General features: G+C 42.6%; 2 protein-coding genes across 3 annotated transcripts in view; one reads left to right on the top strand and one right to left on the bottom strand.

Annotated features, from left to right (window-relative positions):
* Nucleotides 1–262: 262 nt before the first annotated feature.
* Nucleotides 263–20,780, top strand: LAMP1 (lysosomal associated membrane protein 1; the record flags this gene model as incomplete). Its single annotated transcript, XM_082305061.1, is given in 10 exon segments — nucleotides 263–314; nucleotides 317–436; nucleotides 9,970–10,085; nucleotides 11,410–11,623; nucleotides 11,730–11,891; nucleotides 15,612–15,901; nucleotides 17,621–17,743; nucleotides 18,717–18,786; nucleotides 18,957–19,127; nucleotides 19,767–20,780. Coding segments are annotated over 10 exon segments (1,458 nt in total). The 3' UTR covers nucleotides 19,907–20,780.
* A 96-nt stretch (nucleotides 20,781–20,876) lies between these two features.
* GRTP1 (growth hormone regulated TBC protein 1) overlaps nucleotides 20,877–23,732 on the bottom strand; it is a 39,020-nt gene continuing 36,164 nt past the window's right edge. For both annotated transcript variants that reach the window (XM_082305062.1, XM_082305063.1), the window contains one exon: nucleotides 20,877–22,329. In XM_082305062.1, coding sequence (XP_082161188.1) covers nucleotides 22,240–22,329 — 90 coding nt within the window. In that variant the 3' untranslated portion in view covers nucleotides 20,877–22,239. The remainder of the gene's footprint in view (nucleotides 22,330–23,732) is intronic.

Here is a 23,732-nt window from a genome sequence, read left to right on the forward strand (position 1 = left end):
GGCCCGCTCCCCGCGCGGCTGCGCGCGGGGAAACCACCCGCCGGCGCTCACACGGCCGCGTTCGCACACGCGCATGCAGCCCCGCGGACCCACGCAGGCCCGCGCGCGTATCGATCCGCGGCCGCTGGAGCGCGAGGGCGCCCCACCCCGCCCCCTGCTCTCGCGAGATCCCTCCCACCTCCCTCGCCGCGGCCGCCCATTGCGCCGAACGCGCGGGTCACGTGACGGCCCCCGGGCGGGGCCGGGTGACGTCAGCGATCACATGACCAGCCGGGGCCGTCGCCAGTCTCCCGAGCGCGGTGCCCCGCCGCCGCCCCCCGCCGCCCTCGCACCCGCTCCGCGCTCCCGCCGGTGCCGCCTCGCCCCCCCTCCTCTGCCGCCGCCATGGCTCGGGCCCAAGGCGCGCGGGGGCTGCTCGCGGCGGCCGCCCTGCTCGGTAAGGAGGGGGGCGGGGCGGCCGCGGCCTGTGGCGCCCGGCGGGGAGCGGGGGGGGCTCGCCCGCCCGCCGCGGCCTGGGGCGGCCCCGGGGCCGGCGGCGCTGGACGCGGCACCTGTAACTGGAAACCCGCCCGCGGGCTCCCACCTGCTGTTGCCATTCCGGGGCGGGAGCTCTGAGCCGGCGGGTCCCGGGCCTCCTGGGGGCGGCAGCCGGCTGCGCCGGGGCGGGGGGGGCAGGTCCGCCCCCAGGGGTCCCCGGCTGCTGGGAGGCGGCGGGTCGTCTGGGGAGGTCACCCCTCCCCGTCCCTGCACCGGGCCCCGGCGGCGCCCGGGAACCTCTGACAGCTGCGGGAGGAACGAGAAGGGTGAGGGGAAGGCGGCGGTGGCGGCGGCTGTGCTTGGGGAGGGGGAACCGTGTAGCGCCCGGCAGCGCTCGTCCCGGCATCTCCACCGGACCTGGGGACGGCGCTCCGGGAAGAACCTGAAAATACGCCTTTAGCTGTCAGGAGGCATGGAAATGTGGGAACTACTGATGTCATTGCTAGGAAGCAGCTCTTTTCCATAGGGCCTGTAACGCTCCCTTACTTACTGGCTTTCATCCTGCTGCGTCTGGAGTGAAATCTGAAATGCCGCTGGAATAGAGGGGTTTTAGTGCCTTGACGAGAAGGGTCGTTAGTGCAGCAAGGCCGTCTTATGAGGAAGTGTGTCTTGCTTGTTTGCTGATAACTACCTTGCTTTAGATTTGTTGCCTTGAAAGCCACATCACACGACACTATCAAGTTTCTGAAATGTGGCTTTGGCAGCAAAGGCAACTTCTTCAGCAGCTCATAAAGATATTTCCTGAATAAAGCAGCAGTTGAGAACGGTTATCTGCCTTCATTTTGGAGATTATGACAGCCTTTGGAAACTCTTCTAACGCTTTTTTGGTAGTAAATACCTTTATCGTCATTGACAGTACTTCAGTTTCTCTGTTAACACTGAGCCTCAAAGGTGTCACTCGCAAGGGGCACTGAGCAGTTCAAGTATCCAGCTCCTTGCGAGCCAGTCTAGCGAGCACGGTGACTTACAGTGCTATCAGACTTGCTTTTTAGGATTGGCATCCACAACTTAAGTGGTGTTGAACTAATGTTATAGTGGGAATTCTTTGTATAGCTTGTTTAGTGTAGTTATGGCTTAAATGAAAAATTGTTTTCGTTTGTCTTCTAATCGGCCTGTGTAGTTTTTAAGTGGTACCAGAAATAATATTTTCTGGGACTGTAGTAGTCTTCCCCTGCTTAATCAGCAGTTACAAACATAATTCAATCTATTTAGCTCTGTCACTTTTTGGCATGTAAAATGCGTTAGGTTGTGGCAGCTGAGGCAATGGACTAGTTTATTTTACTCCAGAGTAACTATTAACTGATAAATAGGGCGTTGTACCAGTGTCTAGTAGCTGGGTGTTTCTACATAACTTTATCCTGCCATCTTGGGGGAAAACTTTGTGTTGCAAATAGAGACCCCTCCTTGGAGTACAGATAGCCTCCATCATCTTCTGCCAGAGTCTGGGCTTGGGCGGTAGTAAGGGGAGAAGAATATGAGATAGGAGATAATGAGAAGATACCAGCTGAATTCTTTAGACGTTTGCAGCTTGTTTGCAGCCTTTTAGTCATCTGAGTGAACACTGAATGATCACAGGAGGCTGAAGGATTAGCATGGATGGGTCAGATGTGAAAGCTTGTTTGGCAATGCCTTGACTTTGGGACAATAGAATTTTTTTTTTTCCTCCAGAATACCTCACCACACCTCACTTACTGTTTCGGTTTTCCGTTCACATTGAGCAGCAAGCACTAAGCTGAATATTTCATATGTCAGCATTAAGTATTTCATGATGAATTTCCTTGTGAATATCAAACGTGCATATGGAATGAAAAAAAGACTTAGGTAATACAGTGATAAATACATGGAAAGGGGGCTAAGGGAAATAAATTGCCTCCCTTCAAACTTAGCTGTTGCTTTTTGAAATATGAGGGAAGATGGTGCTCGTCTGCTGTTGAGCATGATGGGTCAGTTGGGTTGTGTGCCAAACCCAACAGAGCTGCTTGTGCTCTTTGAGTCCTAGAGCACCTGTAGGTTTTTTCCTTACTGAAACACAAACACATCAGAGAAAACATTTCTGAAAATTTAAGTTTAGAGTCAGACATGGATTCAGTATCAGTGAGTAAATAATGAAGTGTCTGAGATTTGGGGAAGGAAAAATGGGTTTGAAAAGGTAGTGTGATGCCACTTCAGGGTTATTGACGCATAATTCACGTGTTTCTATTGCACAACTCTGGTTTGAAGGGGAATTTCAAACCTTGCTACCAGTGTAGGGATAGTTGAGAGAAACTTGGCTAAAAAATTCCAGGCAGTGAATAATTTGGTGTTGTATTGTTTTCCTCAGTTTTCGTATTGCTAGCTGTATGGAACTGAGACTGAGTACAAAGTAGTTTTCACAAAATATAACCGTTTTTATGTTGTGTGACTTTCAAAACATTGCTTTAGCGAATGCTGCCTTTAACTTAGTGTTTGCTTGATAGCTTCTTGAAGTGTGTTGACACAGTCTCTAAGGATCTGGATTTGTGTGCTAGTCCCAAGCCTGTCATCACGTGATAGGTTACCCAGCTTCGACTTTGGCTGCTTTTTGAACTTGTAAAGTAACTTCTTACTTGCCGAGTAAGAACTCTGCAGGTTCCCTGACATGCTGCTGTTGAGATATGCTCCCAAGATTCCTGTTCAGGCTGACTTAGAAGTGTCATTTTTTTGGCGTAACCTGCTTCTAGATTGTTCTGTAGTGAATAGGATGATTTCTAATCAGTAGTAGATGATAAGCTGAAGAATTGCCTCTAGGTAAAGGGGAGCCCTACTAAAAGAAAAGACGGATATTTTATTGGGAAGTTAACTACTGTTATCTCTGTTAAGCCTTTTGTATGCCTTAAAGATAACTTATTTTTAGCACTAAGAAGGCACGCCTCACCTTTGCTTGTTTCAGCTTAACTGCAACAGTTTGTCTTTTCTCTCAAGTCAGACATTATTTGGAAATTCCCTGAGGAAAGCTTGGTGTCATAATGGATTTCTTGGTATTCTCTTAAGCTTGGCAGGAGACTCTTTTGGGTATGTGAGTGGCAGTAGTTACAACAGCTATTGGAACACTTCGTTGCATTATCTTAATTCTAAATTATAGGCCTACTGTTTTAAAATGTATCTTATGTTTTGGTAAATCAGGCTTCCATGGTTTTTTGTACGTCTGGCTTCAAGATGGACTAGGTACCCCGTTCAGTCTAAGGCTAACAGTTTCTTAACCTTCTCTATCACTTGACAGCACCACTGGCTGTCAGTGCTACTTTTTCTACTGTAATTCAAAGCGAGAGAGTGTTAGTAGCGCCCTGGCAGCAGAGTACAGAATTTCAAACATGGTTCAGCTGTGAGCAGTGGGCATTTGTCTAGCTGTTCCCTCTCCGCTGTTCAGGCTTGAGCACAGCAGTCCACACTTAATACCTTTAGTTTTCTTGTATTAACCTTCAGTGGCTTCTGATTTCTTAACAAGGCAGAATTCAGTCTGTGTGATATGGGAACACCAGTATGTCTTTACTTTCCTTCACAGGGGTGAGATGTACTCTCTTCTCAATAGGACTAGGAGACTGGTTTACTCAGGCAGTTGGTTTATTATCTTTTTTCCAACATCCTCTCCTCTGGAGAGGCTTTCTCTTTAAATTGTCAACACAGTACTCCTTCCTCCAAAACGTTGTTTGGGGCTGCCAGCTACCTGTGTGTTAGTTGTGTGGTGTGATGCGGTGGCACTAACCAGAGCAAATGCAAAATGAACTTGTGTGAATGATGAAAAGGGTCTAGCTGCGCGAGTTCAGACCTCCCGGTGGACTCATGTAATCAGCTGCTGTAGAGCTATCCCAGGACTTCCTTCCTCCAGATAGGAAACCATAAAGAAGCTTCATGTGACTGAACTTGATGCAATTGTGCAATTCTCTGGCCAAATGGCAAGTGTACAGCTGCTAAATAGCCTTTCCTTTAGAATGCTTTTGTACTTTTATAGATTTGTTTATAAAGACAGAGGGTATCTGAGACTGTATGAATTTGTCCCTGTTAGTTGTCAAGGATGCGTCTTCCAGGGTTGGATCAGGAACTTGATACAATCAGGTGCTGCACCTGCACAAGTGCAGCTGATTCTCTTCTCCCTTAAAGTACTCTCATCTGTCTATGAATTAAGCTGTTTCCCCTTTCCACCACTGTGTTTGTGTTCGAGCGTGTCCAACAGCAGTTGAAGTGAGTCCAGCCTTGTCTTTTCCTGCTATGCTTTCCAGATAGCCAGTGTTCAGTCTTCTGAGTCCATTGGTGACAGGTAAGTATAACTCATAATTTTACGAAGACCATCTTGTCTCACGCAAAGTGGTTCATACATCAAGTCTGTCAAGGGATTTTCCTGCTTTCAGTTGTTCCCCAGAATTGTTAGGGTTGGTAAATAGTGTGGTCTTTCAAAAAATATATTATTATTTACATTCTTGTTTTTTCTGTACTATCCCAAGATATCCCAAGGATCTTGGATCCTAAGCAAGTGATCTTGACTCAGCCTTCTGTGAAAGGACTTGTACCTGGTGTCCCTCTGGGGGACAGAAGACAAGTGATTAAAGGAGAGCGTAACTTCTCAGGGATGTTTTCATTCTCTTCTCTGGCATAGACTTAGGAGTCTAAAGTGGTGACTGAGGTCACCACTTTGTTCACAAAACGGCACTGAGATGACAGGATCCTTCCGAACCGTCAGAATGAGTAAATTACTGGGTACTTCTGTTCACATGTGCAGTGGGAAATAAACCTTCTCTAGATAAGAACCAGCATTTCTTATCTCCTTGAATTAATGCCCCATAGATAGGAGCGTTCGCTGCGTATACCCGAAGAACCCAAAGAACACATGGGCAAAGATGCAGGGCAACACAGCGATGCTGTAGCTTAGGTACAGAATGATCGTGTAACGCTGGCATCTGTTAGCAAGCATCCCTTACCTTCAGAGTACTGCCGCGCAGTAATCACGGGGTAGGCTGTAGCCCAGCAGCGTCTTTGATGTGTGTGGCCAGGCTGTGGGTGTGATACTCTGAACTACTGTCGCGGCGCTTGTGGGGAGCGGTTAGCTGGGCTACGCTGCAGCCATGGTTTTCCTCCCTGACGCCATAGTCACTCAACTGCAAACAGTCCCATCCGCTAGATATCTGTATGGCTTAAACTGCCGATGATGTGGAATACGTGCCCAGGTGGATTTGGATGGCTTGCTGCCCTTTCTTCCAAGAGGGAGGCAGAAAAATACTAAAGAGCTTGTTATATATGCAGGAAAGGTGAATATAGTAACAAAACCCAAATTATATAAAATGATATATTTTATCTATTTATATTTTAAATATAATAATTTTAAAATTTTAAATATAATAATTATTATATTATTATCTAATAATTTGTATTTTAAAAAATATAACACTTTTGTGTTTGAGATCCTTATTGTCAACGTTCCATGTTTCTAATAAAAATTAGAGGCAAAGTAAATCATTAACTATAGTAACCAAAGTCCTCTTTGTAAGCAGATAGCGTCAACAGTTGCCATTAATATACGCTCGCTTTTTTAGAGCACAACAACCATTAATCTTTCTGCCTTAGTAGGTTTCTATTATATGGGAGAGTAACCCACGGGTAGCTGTGCTTGGCTAACAGGATTTCAGTTATAAAAAGCTTGAAACCTGAAGGCATCTTTGTGTGGTCAAGAGGTGGGGAACCTGCCACTCTTAAGAGCCGTATTCAAAAGGGCTCAGATTTAGATTGTTCAAATGTGCTAGATTGTTGTGGTAGCTTTGTAGTTTTCAGTTTGAAACAAACTTAACTTTTTGAGGTGGATTTCTTTAAGACAAATTGTTATATAACCAAGAAAATCTTAGTTTTGTTTGACTTGTTTATTGTATCTCAGTGTTAATACACTCTGCTTGGTTTTTTTTGATGTAGGTATGTTAGATAAGGAAGGATGCTGGATTTAATTCAAGTAACGTATCTAGCTTTGCCTCAGCAGTTTTACCTTCCATCTTTTCTTGCATGAGACTATAATTTCAGAAATGAGGTATAAAGGGAGAGATTATCTTATGATTTTCAACTGAAAATATGCAGCTAGAACAAATATGTAAGCAGACTTTTTTGGAACCTATTGGAATACAAATGAAGCATCTGAACTAAGTGAAATTTCTTTGACGCTAGTACATTTTTGATGATTCCTCTACTAGATACCCATAATGTAGTGTTTCCGGCCAAATGAATAAGGAACTTTACAAAATTTACCTTTTGCTATTGAAAAGTGTAGAAGCTGTTCAGCTGTGTAAATCTGAAGTACTGCACTTGCTCTGCCACAGATATTTTTCAAATAGGGCGCTGCAGTTTAAAAAGAGCATTTAAAGTCTGAAGTTAAGAAAATTTGGTTTCTTCTAAACAGACGTTGTATCAGTTTGTGTTAAACAGCAAATAATGATATTGTTGTGAGAAGTACAAGCAATATTCTCAACTTGTAGATGCGCCATGATAGAAGTAAGCAATACTTTATGTAACTTAATGAGAAATACTCCCAGCACAGATTGATTCAACATCAGTTTGCTTTTCTGTATTCTTGACATTTTGACTGTAGGCTCTTACTATTTGTGGGCTGGTGATGATTCATGCATTAATCACTAGTTGACACTGAAACTGCCTTCACAAACTTAACAGCTGCTTTCCTGCCAAACCCAGCGAGCTGTTCCTCTGCCTTAAACTGCCTGGAGCGAAGAGTAGGCAGGACCTTCTTTCCTTCGGTCTCCTGGTTTGTTCTTCAGTGGGTCTTTTTCTGATTTTAATTTGCCCCTGTATCCCTTATGTTTCACTGAGTTCCACCTGTATGCCTCTCCATCCCTGCCCCAAGTCCACGGGAGCAGATGACGCTGCAGCACAGCGCGCTCTCAGATCGCCATCCTTGCGCACGTCGGCTTACTCGCAGTGAAACAGCCTTCTTGCTGCTTCGTCGAGGACAGCTCAGTGTCTCGTGCCTGATGCTTCTGTCTCATCACTGACACTGCAAATCCAGCAGCTGCTCAACATTTCTTAAGAAGGAATGGGGTTTTACAGCGTTTGTTCCACACTAATGAAATCGGGATTCGTATCGTGGCGTGAACTTAACCTTGCAAAACTCTTGCAAATGCAGGTGGTATTTTTTACGGGTTGTTCACAGCCCTTATTCTCTTTTACTTAAACTTGCTGAGGGTGATCTGTCAGCTCTTCATTCCCAGAATCCGTCTTCCATTTGGTGTTTTCTGGTACCTCTGCGTTGTTTTTTGTTGTTCTCTGAATCACCTGTAATGGGCAGGTCTGTCACATTTTCCTTTAGGTCAGCAACGCTTTCTTAATTGTTTTTCAGTCTTTTCTTTCCCTCGTATTGCTTTTCAAAAGTGATTTTTTTTTCTGCTTCTTTTAGTCTTTTACTGCCTATTACTTGTTTATTCTTAGCTCTAACATTGCCAAGTTTTTTTTAATAGCTATCAAACAAGGGAGTCGGCATGCACACTGAAGATTTTCATTCTAGCATATTTTCTATTGGTAGCGTCAGTTCAAGTAGCCGTGGAGTCTTATTCCCTGCCTCTCTGCTGTGCTAGAAATCTTCAAAAAAGTGTAAGCAGCTTGCTCTTGAGAAAGTAAGTGCTTAGGTAAAATGTAAACAAGTTCCAGATGTAAATTTAATTGAAGGAAACTTTGCAAATTGCAACTTCTGTGCGGAAGAGCATCGATTATTTCTAGCACTGTGCTGAACTGCAGTAAGTAATGTTTTCTTTGTTAATATATGTTCCTTAGTGAACATTATGAGCTGGACATAAAGTCAAAGGTAGGACAATTTTGCTTTGAAATATCAGTTTTCTATACTATCCATTTTTAAGCAGTTTCTTTCTTCTGTCTAGCTCTGGTTTCAAGTCTAGACTCTTTAAACAACTGGGTAAAGTGTATGAATTCCAGCTTAAGTTTTGTCCCCCTTTGGTGCTGGGGGAGAATATATTGTTGCTAAGGGGAAGGCACCATGGGAAAATGCTTGCTGAGTGCCAGAGAAATTGTTTCCAGTGTGTTCCTACAACTGAAGTGCCTTCTCCCCAGGTTGAACTGACATAAGTCAAATTTTTCCTAATAACTGTCTTAATACAATTGTATGCCCCATAGTTTTGTAGTGAGAAGTTTTAAAATTGGGATTTGCTTTTTGAAAACTTCTTGGGGAGGAAAGCTAGCTAATGGATAACCCCTCAGCTGGAACTTTTTGCTGTATCAGCAGTTGAATGGGTTAGCATGTTTGACTCTTTAAAGATTATTTGCTTGAGATAAATGGAGTGGTTTATGTCTTGCAGCTGTTTTGTTTTTTTTTTTTCAAGTTTTCTGCAAGACTGAAGCTGTTGCAAATGCAAGCTGATAAAGTGCTAGCATGAAAATGGTGCAGGCTTGTTGCAGTGAGGTTTGCTTCAGATGTATGTATGGTGACAAATTGAGAATCAGAAAAATAAAACGCTCTACAGTAAAGATCAGATACAAGAGCACTGTCCAGTTCGCCCTTACCGCAGATGAAGTACGAGATAACCAGCTTTCTGGCTGTATCCAGCCTGCCACAACGCGTCCCCTAGGTGAAGCTTCATTGTCGGTGGATGCTGGCCTCGGTCCATGCTGCTGTCAGAAAGGATGATCCCGTGCGCCTCTCACCATGTGTTCTTTGCCTGTTAAGTCAGTACTAGCGTGGTCAGTTGTGCTAGTGCTCTGAGCGCTGGGGCTGGAGGGGAGCGAGGGGGGGGAAAGCTGTGATTTTGTCAGCAGCTCAGTCTGAGGTTAGTTTAAACCAGTTGGGAAAACATAACCTCAGTCTGTGTCAAGGTCTTGGCCCCCATCCTCCTCTCAAATGTAGAGAGCGCGATGACATTAAAGAGAAGTTCTCCTGGCAAGGGTGGCACGCTCCATCACGCTATTTTTGGCAGTCCCTCCAAAACATCTGCAGTCAACCCAAGCTTTCTAAATGCTGCATTCAGTGCACGTACAGCTGAGTGTCCTGGTACAGCGGGAATGAAGGCTGCGTGATGTGCTGCGGGGGGAAGGCTGAGCGCTGTAGGCATGCAGGATCAAATATGCTAAGTCAATTCTGGCTGAAGCTTGCAGAATAGTTGCTGTGTAGGATGAACACTGAGTAGCTGCCTTGAACAGTATGACTGGTGTTTGTTGCAAGTTTTTCTTACCCTCTGAGGACCCAGCATGTCAACAGTTTTGGTTTGGGTGGCTTTGTCTTTTTATAAATGGGGTGTTAAATTTGTCCTCTGCGTGTTAGGGATGCCGAAGCTAGCATAGAGACTGTTAGTGCCCAAGTTTCCAAACTCAACTGCTGTTTAGGATGTACTCTTAAAATGTACAGTTGTAGGTATTTGTCTCTTTGGGATCAAAAATAAAAACTTACATGACACCAAGTTAACCACTTGTCATTCTTAACAGGCTTTTTACAGGCTTCCTCTTCATTTGAGGTGAAAGATTCAAGTGGTAACATCTGCATAATTGCTGATCTGATAGTAGACTTCTCAGTGGAATATAAAAGCAATGGGCAAAAAGAGGTAAGTCTCTAACTTGTGTTTATAAAATGTGTGGTATTTCTGCACGTGTGCAGTATTTAAACTTTGAATAAGTATTTAAGCATGAAAAACTGCTTCAGCAAAGATCTCCCCTTTCCCAGTCATCAGTTGCATCAACTTTTCTTTATTACTGATGCTTCTTCTAATTAAACAGGGTTATGGCTGCCTGAAACCACCACAAGCAATACATGTGTGAAATTACTTTTGTGACTGAAATTCCATACCAGTCCTATTGGTAGCTAAAATGGCTTTCATTGGAACTGTAGAGGCAAAAATGCTACCAGTTGTATTTTGGTGAACTTGGTCATACTTACATGGACTAAATCTGAACTGAAATGGCCGTCAGCATGTAGCTTTTAAACTTCCCTGAAACCTCTGATCTTCTCACTGAGCAAATCTCTGGCTTTCAGGGTATCTACAGGCTAGTGCCGTGCATGCAAGTTGTTGCATATTAACAGCAAAAGCCTGTTAATGGAAAGTTAGACTTTTTATTCACAAATACTCTGCTTTTCAGTCTACTTTTTTGGTATCTTTACTACTGAACAGGAATTGTGGATTATTTATAATCTCATTGCAGTTACATGTTTTGAGACACTCTTGCTGCTTTTTCCTAGCCATCAGTGTAATGCGAGATTAAAAAATCCTACTACTTTGCCAGTGGTGCACTTGTTACGTATGATTTGAGCTGAGAGTTATATTGCATAGTCCACTTTTTCAGTGGTGCTGATGGTCTGAAATCTTGCTGATACTGGTATGGAAGTTTGCATTCAGAGGTGACTGCTTTCATAACATGCTTTTGGCCATCCCTTCTTGTAAGCAGTACATTCAAAACTTTCCAGTAAACCTTGTGTAAGTCTTCAGGTACCAAGTTACTTCTCAATATGTAATAAACTCCAAGTATTATAGCTAGACTATGTAGGCTGTACTGTTTGGTTTTGTTCTTACTCAATTGTACTACAAGAAGCAAAGCTTAAATTCTCCCATTTTTCAATATCCAGGGTTTGCCAGATCTCATTCACCTAGTACAGAAGTACCTGCAAATTCATAGTGCTGGTTTAGGGGGGAAAAAGTCTAAGAGGTGCTGTGAGTATGTACTGCTTTGTCCTCATATTTCAGAGAACAATATTCTTAGAAATCCAAGTGTCAATAACATGCTACTTGCTATATACAGGTATACAAGTAGACATTTTATAGCATATGAATGTCAGCCGTATGTTTTATAATAGTTTCATAGGATATTTAAAAAGCAGTAAGGAAAAGCTGTTACATCATCCCATTTACCTGTGTCTTGTTTTCTACCCCACAGTTTGCACACTTTTTTCTTCCACAAAATGCTACAGTAGAGCCACAGAGCTCATGTGGTAAACATAACGCATCTCATCCACTTCTGGTACTGGGTTTTGGAGCAGGACATTCATTAAGCCTGAATTTCTCAGAATATACAGACAAGTACCAAGTTGAAGAGCTAGTTTTCCACTACAATCTGTCAGATGCAACTTTATTCCATAATTCAACTGCAGGTAAAATGAAAACTTCCCGTTCTCATTGTGAAACCCTTCCAGATGTAATACTGATTTGTTTCTGTAAATACCTGTTACATAGTAATGCGATGTAATCTTTTTACAGGAGAAGTGAAGAGAGTATCACGTAAAACTATTTTTCAGGCATATATGGGCACAAAATACAGATGCATCAACTCCAAGCATGTGAATATGAAGAACGTGAACATTACTTTTAGCAATGTTACTTTGGAAGCCTATCTCACAAATGGCACTGTCAGTATGAACAGTAGGTATCTTGTAGCAGAAAATGTACTTGGTGAGCTAATATTTCCTATAATAGGTTATTTCTTTTTAAGTCCTGGCTAATCGTATTTAGGCAAGTACAAACTGGATCTAAAGCTCGTGATAGCAGCATCTTTTGAAATGGATAGACCGGCTTCAGGTTTTCTCTGTAGGGGTGTCAGCATCCATGACTAGAAGATAGTGCTCTGTGTTCCCATGGGTTTTGTACAGGTATTGGGGAACGTTCCTTCTGTTCATGAGTATTTATGGGTGTAAACCCATGCTGCAGTAAGTCAACTGGGTACGTGGCCAAAATCCTAGTTTAAGAAGTGTCTGATAACTTCCAAGTATTATGCCTCTACCAAAGTAGTTTGAACTAGTTACTGTGTGCTCTGGGGAAAATTAGTGATATAATGGCAGACAATAGAGAACTGGTCCGTAGGGAGCAGATATGTACATCTTCCTACGGGAGATAAGCTGTAACAGTGATGTTCTTTCTCTGTCAGGCTCAATCACAAAACAACTTTTTGTCCTGATTGCTTATATTGAAAAGCATTTTGGAATTTCATTGCTATAATGATTAGAAGACAGACTATTTCGTGGCCTGTTCATGTCCTTTGCTTTTGTGGCAACGCTCTTCAGTTTACATGGCTCTTGATGTTTGATCACCGGTGGTATCTTAGGGAGTGATAAATCTTTGCCTTACTTTTGAGGCAAGTAAGAAGTCTGATCTTCTCTGGGAAATATAGAACTTTTCTTAGGCTGTTAATCCCATTTATGCACCTGCTGAAATGAATGTTAAAAACTAGGGTAGTCAGTGCTGGCATGTGTTGGATACATTGAACAAGTGCCTTCTACAGGAGTATCTACACTTTGTCCTGTGTCTCTGAAGAATACCTTGCCTGATGCACGGTAATACTGGAGTTGGCTTCTTTTATGGCTGCCTCACATAACTGGCTCAGATTTCGGTGTGTAGCATTCTCTTGATTAGTCTTTTCCACTCAGTGAACTAGTTTGCAGCAAAGATGTGGACCTACATTTGTAATTTTTAAAAAAAATAACCTGGTTTTTATTACTCCAGTCTTCAGAACTATCTCATTTTTTAAACATAATATCTTGATCCAGTTGTTATACTGGATGCTAAGTGATCAGTTATCAGCAGGCGTGAACATAAGCCGTGATATTGGGAAGGGCTGGTTTTTAACTTCTATACAACTTCAATAAAATCTCCCTACTGTGTCATAATTTTCCTTTTAACACCACTTGTTATCTGTTCTTACATAGTCCTTTGGTTAAAAAAAAAAAAAGGCATTATTTTGGGAGGGTGTTCCTTATGCAACACAAGTTTGTCAGAATTTGTTTTCTTTCTATTCCTAATTACTTCTTTTCTTTTTTAGATTAATATAAACACTTTAATTTGCCAGGATCACTTCCCCAGAATTGCTTTTCTCCATCCTGTGGTATCACTCTCTTGATGAAATTATTGATCCTCAGAAAAAAACCACATAATTTCGTATGATCCTGGGGTGGACACTGTTTGGTCTGAGTTCAAGGTTTTTGGTTTTTTTCTTTGTTTTTTTTTTTTTTGTTTGTTTCCATGTTCCTGTTGTCCATACTGCCATGCTCAGTTTTGTCTTTAAATCATCATCCTCACTAGGTTTTTGTTACTGTTTTGGGACTGCACCCAGATATTTTTTTTCTATTCCTACTGCACAATGAGCGATCTCTTTTTTTTTTTTTTTTTTTTTTTTTTTTTAATTCAGTTGGTTAAAGAATTATCACTTTATCCTTTTTTTTTAATCTTGACCCTGAAATGACCTTGTTCTTTCCAGGTCAGTTCCTTCTTTCCACTCTTGTAGGCTTGAGACTTCCCCGGTCCTTTTGGCAGCTAGTTATTGATAAACCTTAGCTCTGGAATTCTCCCTTAACTTCTTTTCCTTGCAGCTCCTTCATTAGTGGATATTTGTGCTGGTGATCTGGGCAAGGCTCACTGAAGGGAAGAAGAGTCAGTGTTCAGTGCATCTGTGCATCACTAGTAATGGTAACTTCTGTCATTGTACCTGGAAATTAGTGACTGAGGTTATGGTAGTGATTATCTGCAGCTCTGAAGAAAAGGGGGCTTTAATTTTATCTGTTGGTAGTTTTGTCAGCTGCGTTCCTGTAACTGTCAGAAAAAGACATAAGAATTTGTCTCATCTCCAAATCTGTCTTGAAGAGTTACTGGGAGCTATGCTGTAAATCAGTTCAGTGAAAATACTGTATCAAGACTCCACCTAGGAAAAACATCCACTTGAAGTGATTTGGTTGTTTCTATCTCTGCTAACTTGAGTAAGAGGCTGTATGTGTTGGGGTCTTGCAGATGGAGGGAAATTCTCCATTGAAGTACCAAGTAAAGCTGCTGTTTGGTTTATTGGTTAGGAAATTAATACATTTTGGGACTTGACCAGTATCTGTTAAGTCTACAAAAGATAGGGTCACTCTTCCATTTATCCACCTTCCCTCTGCTCTTTGACTTTCCAGAAATGGAGTAGAAATAGGAAAGCATGCTATGTTGGAGTCTGTGATTAGAGTTCCTCTTTCTGAGCCATAATTGTTAAGTTAAGTTGCTGTTTAAGTTCAGAGGCTATTTATTGGATACCTAGTATCTGCAAGATAGATATGGATTAAATTTTAGAAGTAGGCTCTTTGAGTCAGAATTGACTGCTGCTGCAGTTGCTGTCGTCCTTATAAAGTTGCAAGCTGTTGTCCCTGACATGTGGAGATGACCTTGGCTTGGAACATGGAAGCCTCTACTACAGTAATGTCTTTGCTGTGACCTTTGGTTTTGGCTTAGATGTTCAATGCAGGAACCTTCTTGGCTCCCAGATCAAGTTAAGATCTTGCTGCCAGGTGTTTCTGAGTACTCTGGCAAATAAATCAGAATCACTGTTCTTTCTCTCTCCTTTTGCCTTGGAAGTTGCTGCTGACCTGGCAGAAAACCGAAGGCAGCCTTGCACATCTTCTCTCAGCCTCGTACCCCTGGTGGTGGGTGGCTACTAATGCAGGACTAAAGGGAAGGATGGACGTGGGAGCCGAAGGGAGAGGATGTAGCAAAACATTTGCCATCAGAAGCAGTGTCTTAGAATCCCTTTGTTAAGGATAGAAGAGCCACAGCACTGCTACGAGGACTTGCGAGGTCCTGTAGTATTTTAACGTTACTGTAGGTATTGCCAAAATAATGACGTAGGGTCCTCACAACCTGGCAGTGTAACTGAGGGAGGGAGGGGAAGGAGAACAACACATGTCCTGGGAGACCACTTTTAACAGCAGGCAGGAGAGCTGTTCCTCTGCTTCTGGCACGCGAGTGCTCAGAGCATGAGGGGCAGTCATCTCAGCCTTGCTGTGAAGATGTGGCAGGAACGCTGGCTCTGTCAATGCAGCAGTATCTTATTTATCCTGACTTGATGACAAAGTGAAATGACAGACACGAATAAAAGCAGATGTGGTCACCATGAACTTCTGTAAATAACAGCAGAAGTGTCATTTTCACATGCCAGGCTTTGAAAGTGTCTCAAACTTTGCAACGAGTTTAGGTAATGCTTTACCATTGTGTTTCTCAGCTTTTATTGTCTTCTATTAGGAAAAACTACTTGAAATTGTGTCCTCCTTTCCCTTGAGGATTAAAAAGGTAGAGCATCCCGCAGCTTTGTTTCGTTTGGTAACGACCATTTTCCTTTCTCTCCAGAGACAGAATGTGCTGAAGATATGGTCTCTACTACTGCTGCAGTGCCTACAACTCCTAAACAGACTACTAGCCATGTTCCAACTACTAGCCATGTTCCAACTACTAGCCATGTTCCAACTACTAGCCATGTTCCAACTACTAGCCATGTTCCAACTACTAGCCCAGCACCAACTGCATTGCCCCCAAATCCTGCAGTTGGTAAATACAATGTGACTGGTCCAAATGGAACCTGTGTACTTGCCTACATGGGGTTACAGCTTAATATCACCTATCTAAAAAAAGATGAAAAGGTAAATTTTTTTTTTTCTTTCTTCAAAGCTTTCGGATTCCTTCTTTGGGGAAAACTTGGTAAATTATTATAGGCTAACTTTTTTCTTTAAAAATCCCAGTTCTTTTGTAGTGTTCATCCACGATTGTCCTCTATTTAAATTGCTTAACTTGACCTAGGCTAGTGACGATTCAAGCAGTTCGCTTCTACCAAAAGTGTTCATTAAAGATTTTTCCATTCAGTAAGAGCACTAAACTTGTCTGTCAAATCCAGTAAGTGCATGCGGCCACTCCACAGAAGCAGTAAAAATTATCAAGATATGAGATGGGGGAATCCTATTATCAAAGATGGCATCTAAACAAGATTTTTAAACTGGTAAATAAAATACAGGAATTTGGCCTGAGGCACCTGAATGAAAACAGTGAATGACTATTAGAAGCGAAAATTATTACTACTGTAAAACCAGGCAGGCTTGTGACTTAATTAACTTCAGCCAGTACTGAAAAGGCGTGGGTTTGACTTTAATGTTTAAGAGCTACTTAATGGCCGATTTTAACAGCAAAAATGTTACGTGGTTTATGTAAGATCCAGCCCCGCCACAGGTTCTTTCCCTCCATTGTTGATGCAAAGCCCAGCTTGCCAGCCCCACAGACAAACCCGTTACCCACTAACCGGTAAGGCAAAGCTACGAGCGCAACCCCAAAGGGACTGCTGAAGGGCCTCAGTAGGAAACAAGGGCCAAGGGTCAGCAAACCTTTATGTTCAGTAAAGCTTTGTTATAAGGACCTTTGATCACAGGTAGCTTTTCCTATCCTGTGGCTTAATCTGAGGTAACGAGGACAAGTGCAGGCAAACAAATTACGGCTGCTTTTGTGTAGTTTAAGTTGGATCTCGGTGATAAAGGACCTGGTGCGAGGAGGGTGGTACCTGTATAGGATTTAGCTGCTTAATGCTGTATGTGGTGGTGCAAAGGAGTCTATTGCATTTACTTATGATGATGATGACTGAGAGGTAAAATCATGAGCGCTGGTAGCTGGTGTGTGGCTGTACAGTAGCTGGTTACGATGGCCTGTGTTTTAGCCACCTTAATTGTGTGAAATTCCCTAAGCCGTGGCCTGTAGCACGGCATTCTAGCTCTGCTGGAACAGCTGATCTCTAGTGTAATGACCAGTGAGGAGGTGGCAGATAGTTGACCCTCGTATGACTTTGGAAAACCTAAGAGCTACTGAGTTGGATTGTTCGGCAAGCGCATTTAACCCACAGCCTTCGACAGGTAGGGGACAGTATAAAATCATGCAGCGTGGGCAAAGCTAAAGCATTTGGAACTGAAGTGAGGTGCAAGATGATCATGCTGACAGGCAGTTCCCTTGATTGTGTCAAAGCTGTATTTTATAGCTTGTTCCCCCTGCGTAGTGGTGGTTACTGATGTTTTTCCTTGTGCTGCTAGGACCAAAGAAGTTTGGTGTGGAGAAAGCAGCAGGTTATTGGCTGCAGCCAGTCAGGGCTGCAGCAAGCTTCGTTAGGCATGCAAAGATGCCCTTTGTTCTCTGTACCAGCCTGGTAAGGCCAGTGCAGCTTACACCAGCCTGTAACTTGCACGTGTATCTGCCCAGTTGTCTGTAAAATGCGTGGGCAAACACAGCATTGTATGCGTGTGAGTACAAGCAAGCTAGAAGTCAACTGAACGTATGGTGATGCGTTAGTCTCTTCAAATGTCACAACTGATCTTCTTCTCTCATAGATGGGATTGGATTTGCTGAATTTCGTACCACATAATACAACTTCTTCTGGGACATGTGACAATACGTCTGCCTTCTTGAATCTGACTTTTGAGAAAACAAGGGTTATCTTCCACTTTGCATTGGTAAGAATCTCTAGACAAAGCCTCTAGGGAGTGCAGGACTTCTCATGTGGGAAGGCTAACTGGGGCAAGTACAAGAAAAAAAGATGCAACTGCAGGAAAGGGAGTAAGTAGTTGCTTTGGTTTTAATGCTAGGATTTAGAGGGCTTAATACGTGGTAACTGTTGTGAGGAAAGAATATATACATGTATGTATAGACAGATATCTATTTTGTTTGGAGTTGGAATTTCTTTTAAGATTATATTGCCTGCTCTCTAAAGCTTCTCGCCCAAACTGGGAACAGTTCTGCTGTAGCAGAGGAATAGCCTGTGACAAACAGGCATCTCATCTAATTGTACAAGTCTGGAACTGGATTTAAGTTCTCATCGATATTCTGTGTACAGCCCAAGAGCCACGTGTGCTTGTCTTAGGGACTCCTGTGATGGGTGGAAATCCTGTTTCCCGCAGCGCTGCCCCAGTACTGTATTAGAGCTGTGCAGCCTTGAGGACTGAATCCACTGTGTTTGTACTGTGTTTGTCAGCTTCATGCTGCTTCTGATACTTGTGGGATTGATCAAATGCGATCACCTAGAGCTGCCGCTGTTAAAGGACTCTCCACATCTCTGTGGGGTACCGAGCTGCTTTAAAGCTGTACCTGTAGCACAGGCGAGATCATTGCACTAGCCGGGGTAAGGCACAGGTGGGACTACACCTGTAGCGTGGAGGTCAAGTCAGCAGTCTGAGGGGTGACAGTCCCCCCTTCCCTCCCCGAGTCACCTTCCCTAAGGTGCATACCTTCCGTAGCTTTTCTCTCTGAAAGTCCAACTGAGCTCTTCCTTTGGATGCTCGTCCCAAGTGTGGACTATCCTTTGAAAACCTTTCTCAAAATGCATGCAGAATTGAACCCAAATCTTAACAGCTTATGTTGTTCATCATTAGCTTAAGTGATAACTACTGGGTTTTTTTGGTTTTGTGTTTTTTTTTTTTTTTTTTAAAGAACGCAAGTACTGAAAAATTCTTCCTGCAAGGTGTGAATGTAAGCACAACTCTGCCTTCTGAAGCAAAAGGTAGGGACTTTTAAGAAGTCTACTTTCAATAACTACTTCTATAAATATTACGGGTTGCCTGGATTAAATAACCTGTTAGAAATGTTGGGGATGAATGTATTGAGTTTAAGCTCTACGAGCTTACAGCCCCTGCTCTTCAGGATTCTGTAATAAGGCTTTATCTTACACAGTTCCAAAGTTTGAAGCATCGAACAACAGCATGAGCGAGCTGAGAGCTACAGTAGGGAACTCCTACAAGTGCAGTGCAGAGGAGAATCTCCAGGTCACGGACAAAGCCCTTGTCAATATATTTAATGTTCAGATCCAGGTTTTCAAGATTGATGGAGACAAATTTGGGGCAGGTAAGAAGCTTACGTTTTGGCGGGGAACCTAAGGTTTGTGAAGTGCGTTTTGATACAAACATATAATAATCTGTAGCCAAGCATCAGCTTGTGGTTGCTGTGCGTTGTTTCTGCACGCCCTACTGCAGATGTTGTAGCAGCTGGTAAGATGTCTGAGTTGAGGCTAGTGCGAGAAGTATGTAAAAAGCTTTGAAATAACTAGGACTTGTTCCTTGTGGTCCAGAGAAGAGTTAAGGAAGAGGGTTAACTTTCCTTCCTAACTGTGCAGACAGTTGTATGAAAGCGGCAATGTTCCTGACTCTTTTAGCTAACGCTGTCTTTTGTGGTTAAAGCAAAATGGCTAGGGGAGGAGTCACGTGGATGTATTAATGATGGCTAAGCTTTGCATTACAGTGATGGTTCTTGAGAAGAAACAATTATTATGAATCTCTATATTGTGCATACAACTAGTACTAGAAAGACTTCATCCTGAACGATTATAGTCAGTGGACTTGGCTGCCTTTTGGTTGTTGGCAAGCTACGCTCGAAGTTAACTTCAGCCAGTTTTATCTATGTGCTGAGAGTAGAAACTTGATGTTCTGGATACAGCCATCTGTTGGTGCACTGGTGCCTAACATGGATCTTTTTCTCTCTCTTCAGTGGAAGAATGTCAGCTGGATGAAAATAACATGCTGATCCCTATCATAGTTGGTGCAGCCCTTGCTGGTCTTGTTCTAATTGTCTTGATTGCTTACTTGATTGGCAGAAAGAGGAGCCATGCTGGATATCAAACAATTTAATGACTTGCACTAAAATCCAGTGTAGATGAAAAGCAATTGCAAGAAGCTGGGAAAATCCCCCCCCACATTTCCCCTGAGCTAAGACTGATATTGTAAGGGAACACCTTTTCTTGCAAGTTGCTTCTTCTTTAAAGTCTGCTTTATTAAATGTGAAATCATCTTGCAGCATTTAACTATGCACAAAAATAACTTCTGAAAATTCTGGTGTTTAATTTTGCTAACTAGTTTAAATATTTACCCACTTAGAAACAAGCTAAAAGTTTTTAAGGGTGCTTTTTTGGAATTGGCATAAGGTAACGTCAGCTAAAGATTCCGGAGAGGGATGTTGCTAATTCACACTGACTCAATTTCAGAACTCTTAACAAAGGGAAAAGGTTCACTCTTCGTACTGCTGCCATCCAGCGACGATGTTAGTTATACTGATGATGCATTTAAAGACATTTAGTAACAACTGACAAAATTGAAATTTAAAATCTAAACTCCACCTTGTCTTTTAAGTGTGTATTTTTTACTAAGCTTTAAACTCAATGCCTGGAATACGCAGGGTGTGAACAACGCAATACTCAAACTTTACAGGAACTCTTTATGATTGGACAACTCCCCTGTTTGGTATTTTTGATGCTACGCCAGCTTGTTAAGAGCTGGTACTTTTTTAAAATGGGTGTTATTTTTATTTACGTTTTTTTGTAAAGTGATTTCTGTCTCTTCTGTTGGAAGGTCCAGAGAGATCCTGTTACTGCACATGTGTACAATATAGATCTCAATCTGCTGATTCTCTTGCTTTAAACTTGGCTGGGGGGTTGTACACTTTAAGGATCAGTTCTTATGTATGCATTGCCTGTAACAATGCTAATAAAGACACTTTTTTTCTGTATATCTTAGTGTTGCTGATCGCTCTTAGAACCATTTGACCATTTGGTAAGTGCTAAAGTCTTGGTTTGGCTCTACTTTGAGAGCTTTAAACAAGCCTTAGTGTGGAGTTACGTTAAGGAAACGTTAAAGTTTTTTCTCTGTGTGGCACCAAGCCTTCCTTGACAAGGAATGAAGAGAACTTGGAGTAGAGTCTGAAAAGGAGCGTGGTGTTAAAAGGTGAGGCTTTCCACAGCAGTTGTTCAACAGGGAGAATAAAAAGTGCACGTTGTTGGCCTCTCTTCAGTCTTCTCTCCCTTCCCAAAGAGGATGGCGAGGGAAAGGATTTGGCCACGAGAGGGCTCTGTCAGGACGAGGAAGCAATTCCCAGGTGCCCGGCCCCGGCAGGGCTGCAAGGGGCCCGAGGGCCAGGGGCAGGGCTGCTGCCTTGCTCGTTCTGCCCAGGGGCAGGAGAGCTGGACTTGCACAGACTGCCTCGCCCAGTCAAGGAAGAAGTCTGTCTGTCTGTCTGTGGCGATCTCTACAAGTGTTTCTCCCACCGTTTTTAGGGATGCAGGTATATGAGGATAGAGCATCTGTAGTGCGCAGTACACCTCAGTACACCAGCGCAAAGTAGAAGTACAGCATCTACGTACCTGTCCCTTACAACAAAGTGAGAAATGCTGCTTCCAGATGTGAGTCAAATTACTTGTTACCTACTGTGCTAGAGCTAGAAAACCCTGAACAAGCATATACAATAGTAAGAGTGGTTATAGGGGAGTTTTTGCTGCTGCTTTCTGTAGCCTGGACTTGGCATGTTCCCTGCTGCCTTAACCTGAAGAGCTGTTACACACTGCATAGAGTAACTTAGTGTAGATAAAGATCACCTTCCTCAATGCTGTCTTGCCCTGCACTTTGCCATATTTATTGTGTTCCTTAAGTGATAGCAGCAAGGAAGAAGGAAGATGCTTATATTCTAGCCAAGTGGTGGCAGTCAGGAAAGAGATGAGGTATCTTAGTTTCTTCACACCAAGAAACAGGTTCTGACAAATTAAATTAATTTATTTTGTACAAATGATAGCGGTGGCACAGTTAATACAGTAGGAAGGGTGTATATAATTTTATGCACCTGTTTTCTTTTAACATTACAAAATGCCCTGAAAAGACAAGGACAGCGACTGCTTTCCTAAAGAGAGTGTCCTGACACTGATCACATTCTACTCTGAAAACACTTTAATCCTTAACAAAAAAACAAAAAAAACCCCCCAAAAATCACAAACAACCAAAAAACCCCAGAGAAGCAGCAGTTCCAGTTACAAAGTCTGACATACAGTACAAAGTGTTAACAACACTTACTTGAAAGGCAGGAAAAATTGGTCAAGTGTCAGTTAACTCGTGGAAAGCTTAAAGTGTGCTTTAGTCAGTGCAAATAGAGGAATGTGTCAATTGCTGTAAGATCTGACCAGCTGGTTAAATCTGGTGAGTTATCCCTGAGAAAGCAACTTCTCTCTGCAACTCTCGCGGAGTTTGTTGATAGTTGCTATGGACAAGCTTCCAGGGTCGGTGAATATTTTCTGGGGGCAAAAGGAGAAAAGCCTTACTTAAAATTCTGGCTTTGGACAACATGCTGGAATTCTCACATAATTCTTTGAAGCCTACAATCCCTGCTTTGACATCCATACTGTGAAAATGCTTATGGCCGTTTGGCTTCCTTGTAACAGGGCAGCATCTTCATCTACTCCACTGTAAAGACGTGGTAAACCTGCAGCTTGTAACAAGTGCTGTAAGTTACACAAAAGCAACAATACAAAAGCTAGTTTGAATATAAGCGTCCAATGAAAATTATTTTAGAAGGCATTTGTGTTGGTGGATGGCAGGCATATTTAGAATGTATCGAGCTATCCTGGATAATGCTACAAAACACCAGTGCATTTCTCATGTGGTGCGAGCACAGGTTGTTCAGGCTCTGGACCACGTACATACAAACAGCAGTAAGTTCCTACTGCAAAAAAATCGGTCTTAATCCCTCGCTATACTACCTTTGCTGCTCTTCTCTACCAAGCTTTCCAGAGTAGCAATGTATACGGCTGTAAGAATTTGAGGCATTTCAAATGCTGTCACACGTATCTGTAGTATTTTTTTGCTTTGACTTGTTGCTCAAGAACAATGCATTTGTTTTCACTGCTTCATCTAAAACTTCTGACTGAACAAAACTATGAAGCAAGCTGCGAGTTTATGCATTTTAATCTACAGTTAAGATGTGTGGGCCCCTCAGTTCTCTGTAGTTGTAACTGACAACTCTGGAGATGAGATTAGAATTGAGCCAGTTTTGCACAGCGTTCTGGCAAAGAAGTCTGCATTGCATTAAACTAAAAACTAAGGTTTTGTTCAGGGGGAGGGGGGCATAAAATATTCAACTGTTATCACCTCCACTGGTACCACTCTCTGTACTGCTGGGAAAAAAACCAAAACCGAAACGAAACCTGAAAGTATGTGTTTCAAAGTTAGGTAAGAACCTAACAAATTGTTTATTTAATTGCCTTGAAAGCCCCCTCACTACGCTAACGAACGCAGTTACAATAAATGTTTTATTCAGAGTAACTGCAAGAAAAAGGTAGTTGATTTTCTAAAAACAGCTACTGTAAAATGTAATGTAATTAAAGGGGGGAGTCCTTCAAGGACAAGCATTTGTAACAGCCACTGAACTGGTATTTTCACGGCAGTTAACATTTAACAAAACTCTTATTCTAAACCCTTTATGGAATGGGAGAGCCCCTCAAACATCTCCCTTCTAAATTAAGCTGTACCTGCGATTTATTTTTCCCTCGCTCTAATGAAAAGGCCTACAAACACAGTAAGTTAAGCTTATTTTTCTTCTATGTGAGCAAAGATGAAGCATAACATAAGTGACATTCTACTATGACAGACCTATGCACAGAGCTTTGACATGAGCACAAAACTCTTTTGGAAGTAAAAG

Source organism: Platalea leucorodia, assembly GCF_965183815.1.
Source record: "Platalea leucorodia genome assembly, chromosome: 2".
Taxonomy (NCBI): Eukaryota; Metazoa; Chordata; class Aves; order Pelecaniformes; family Threskiornithidae; genus Platalea; species Platalea leucorodia.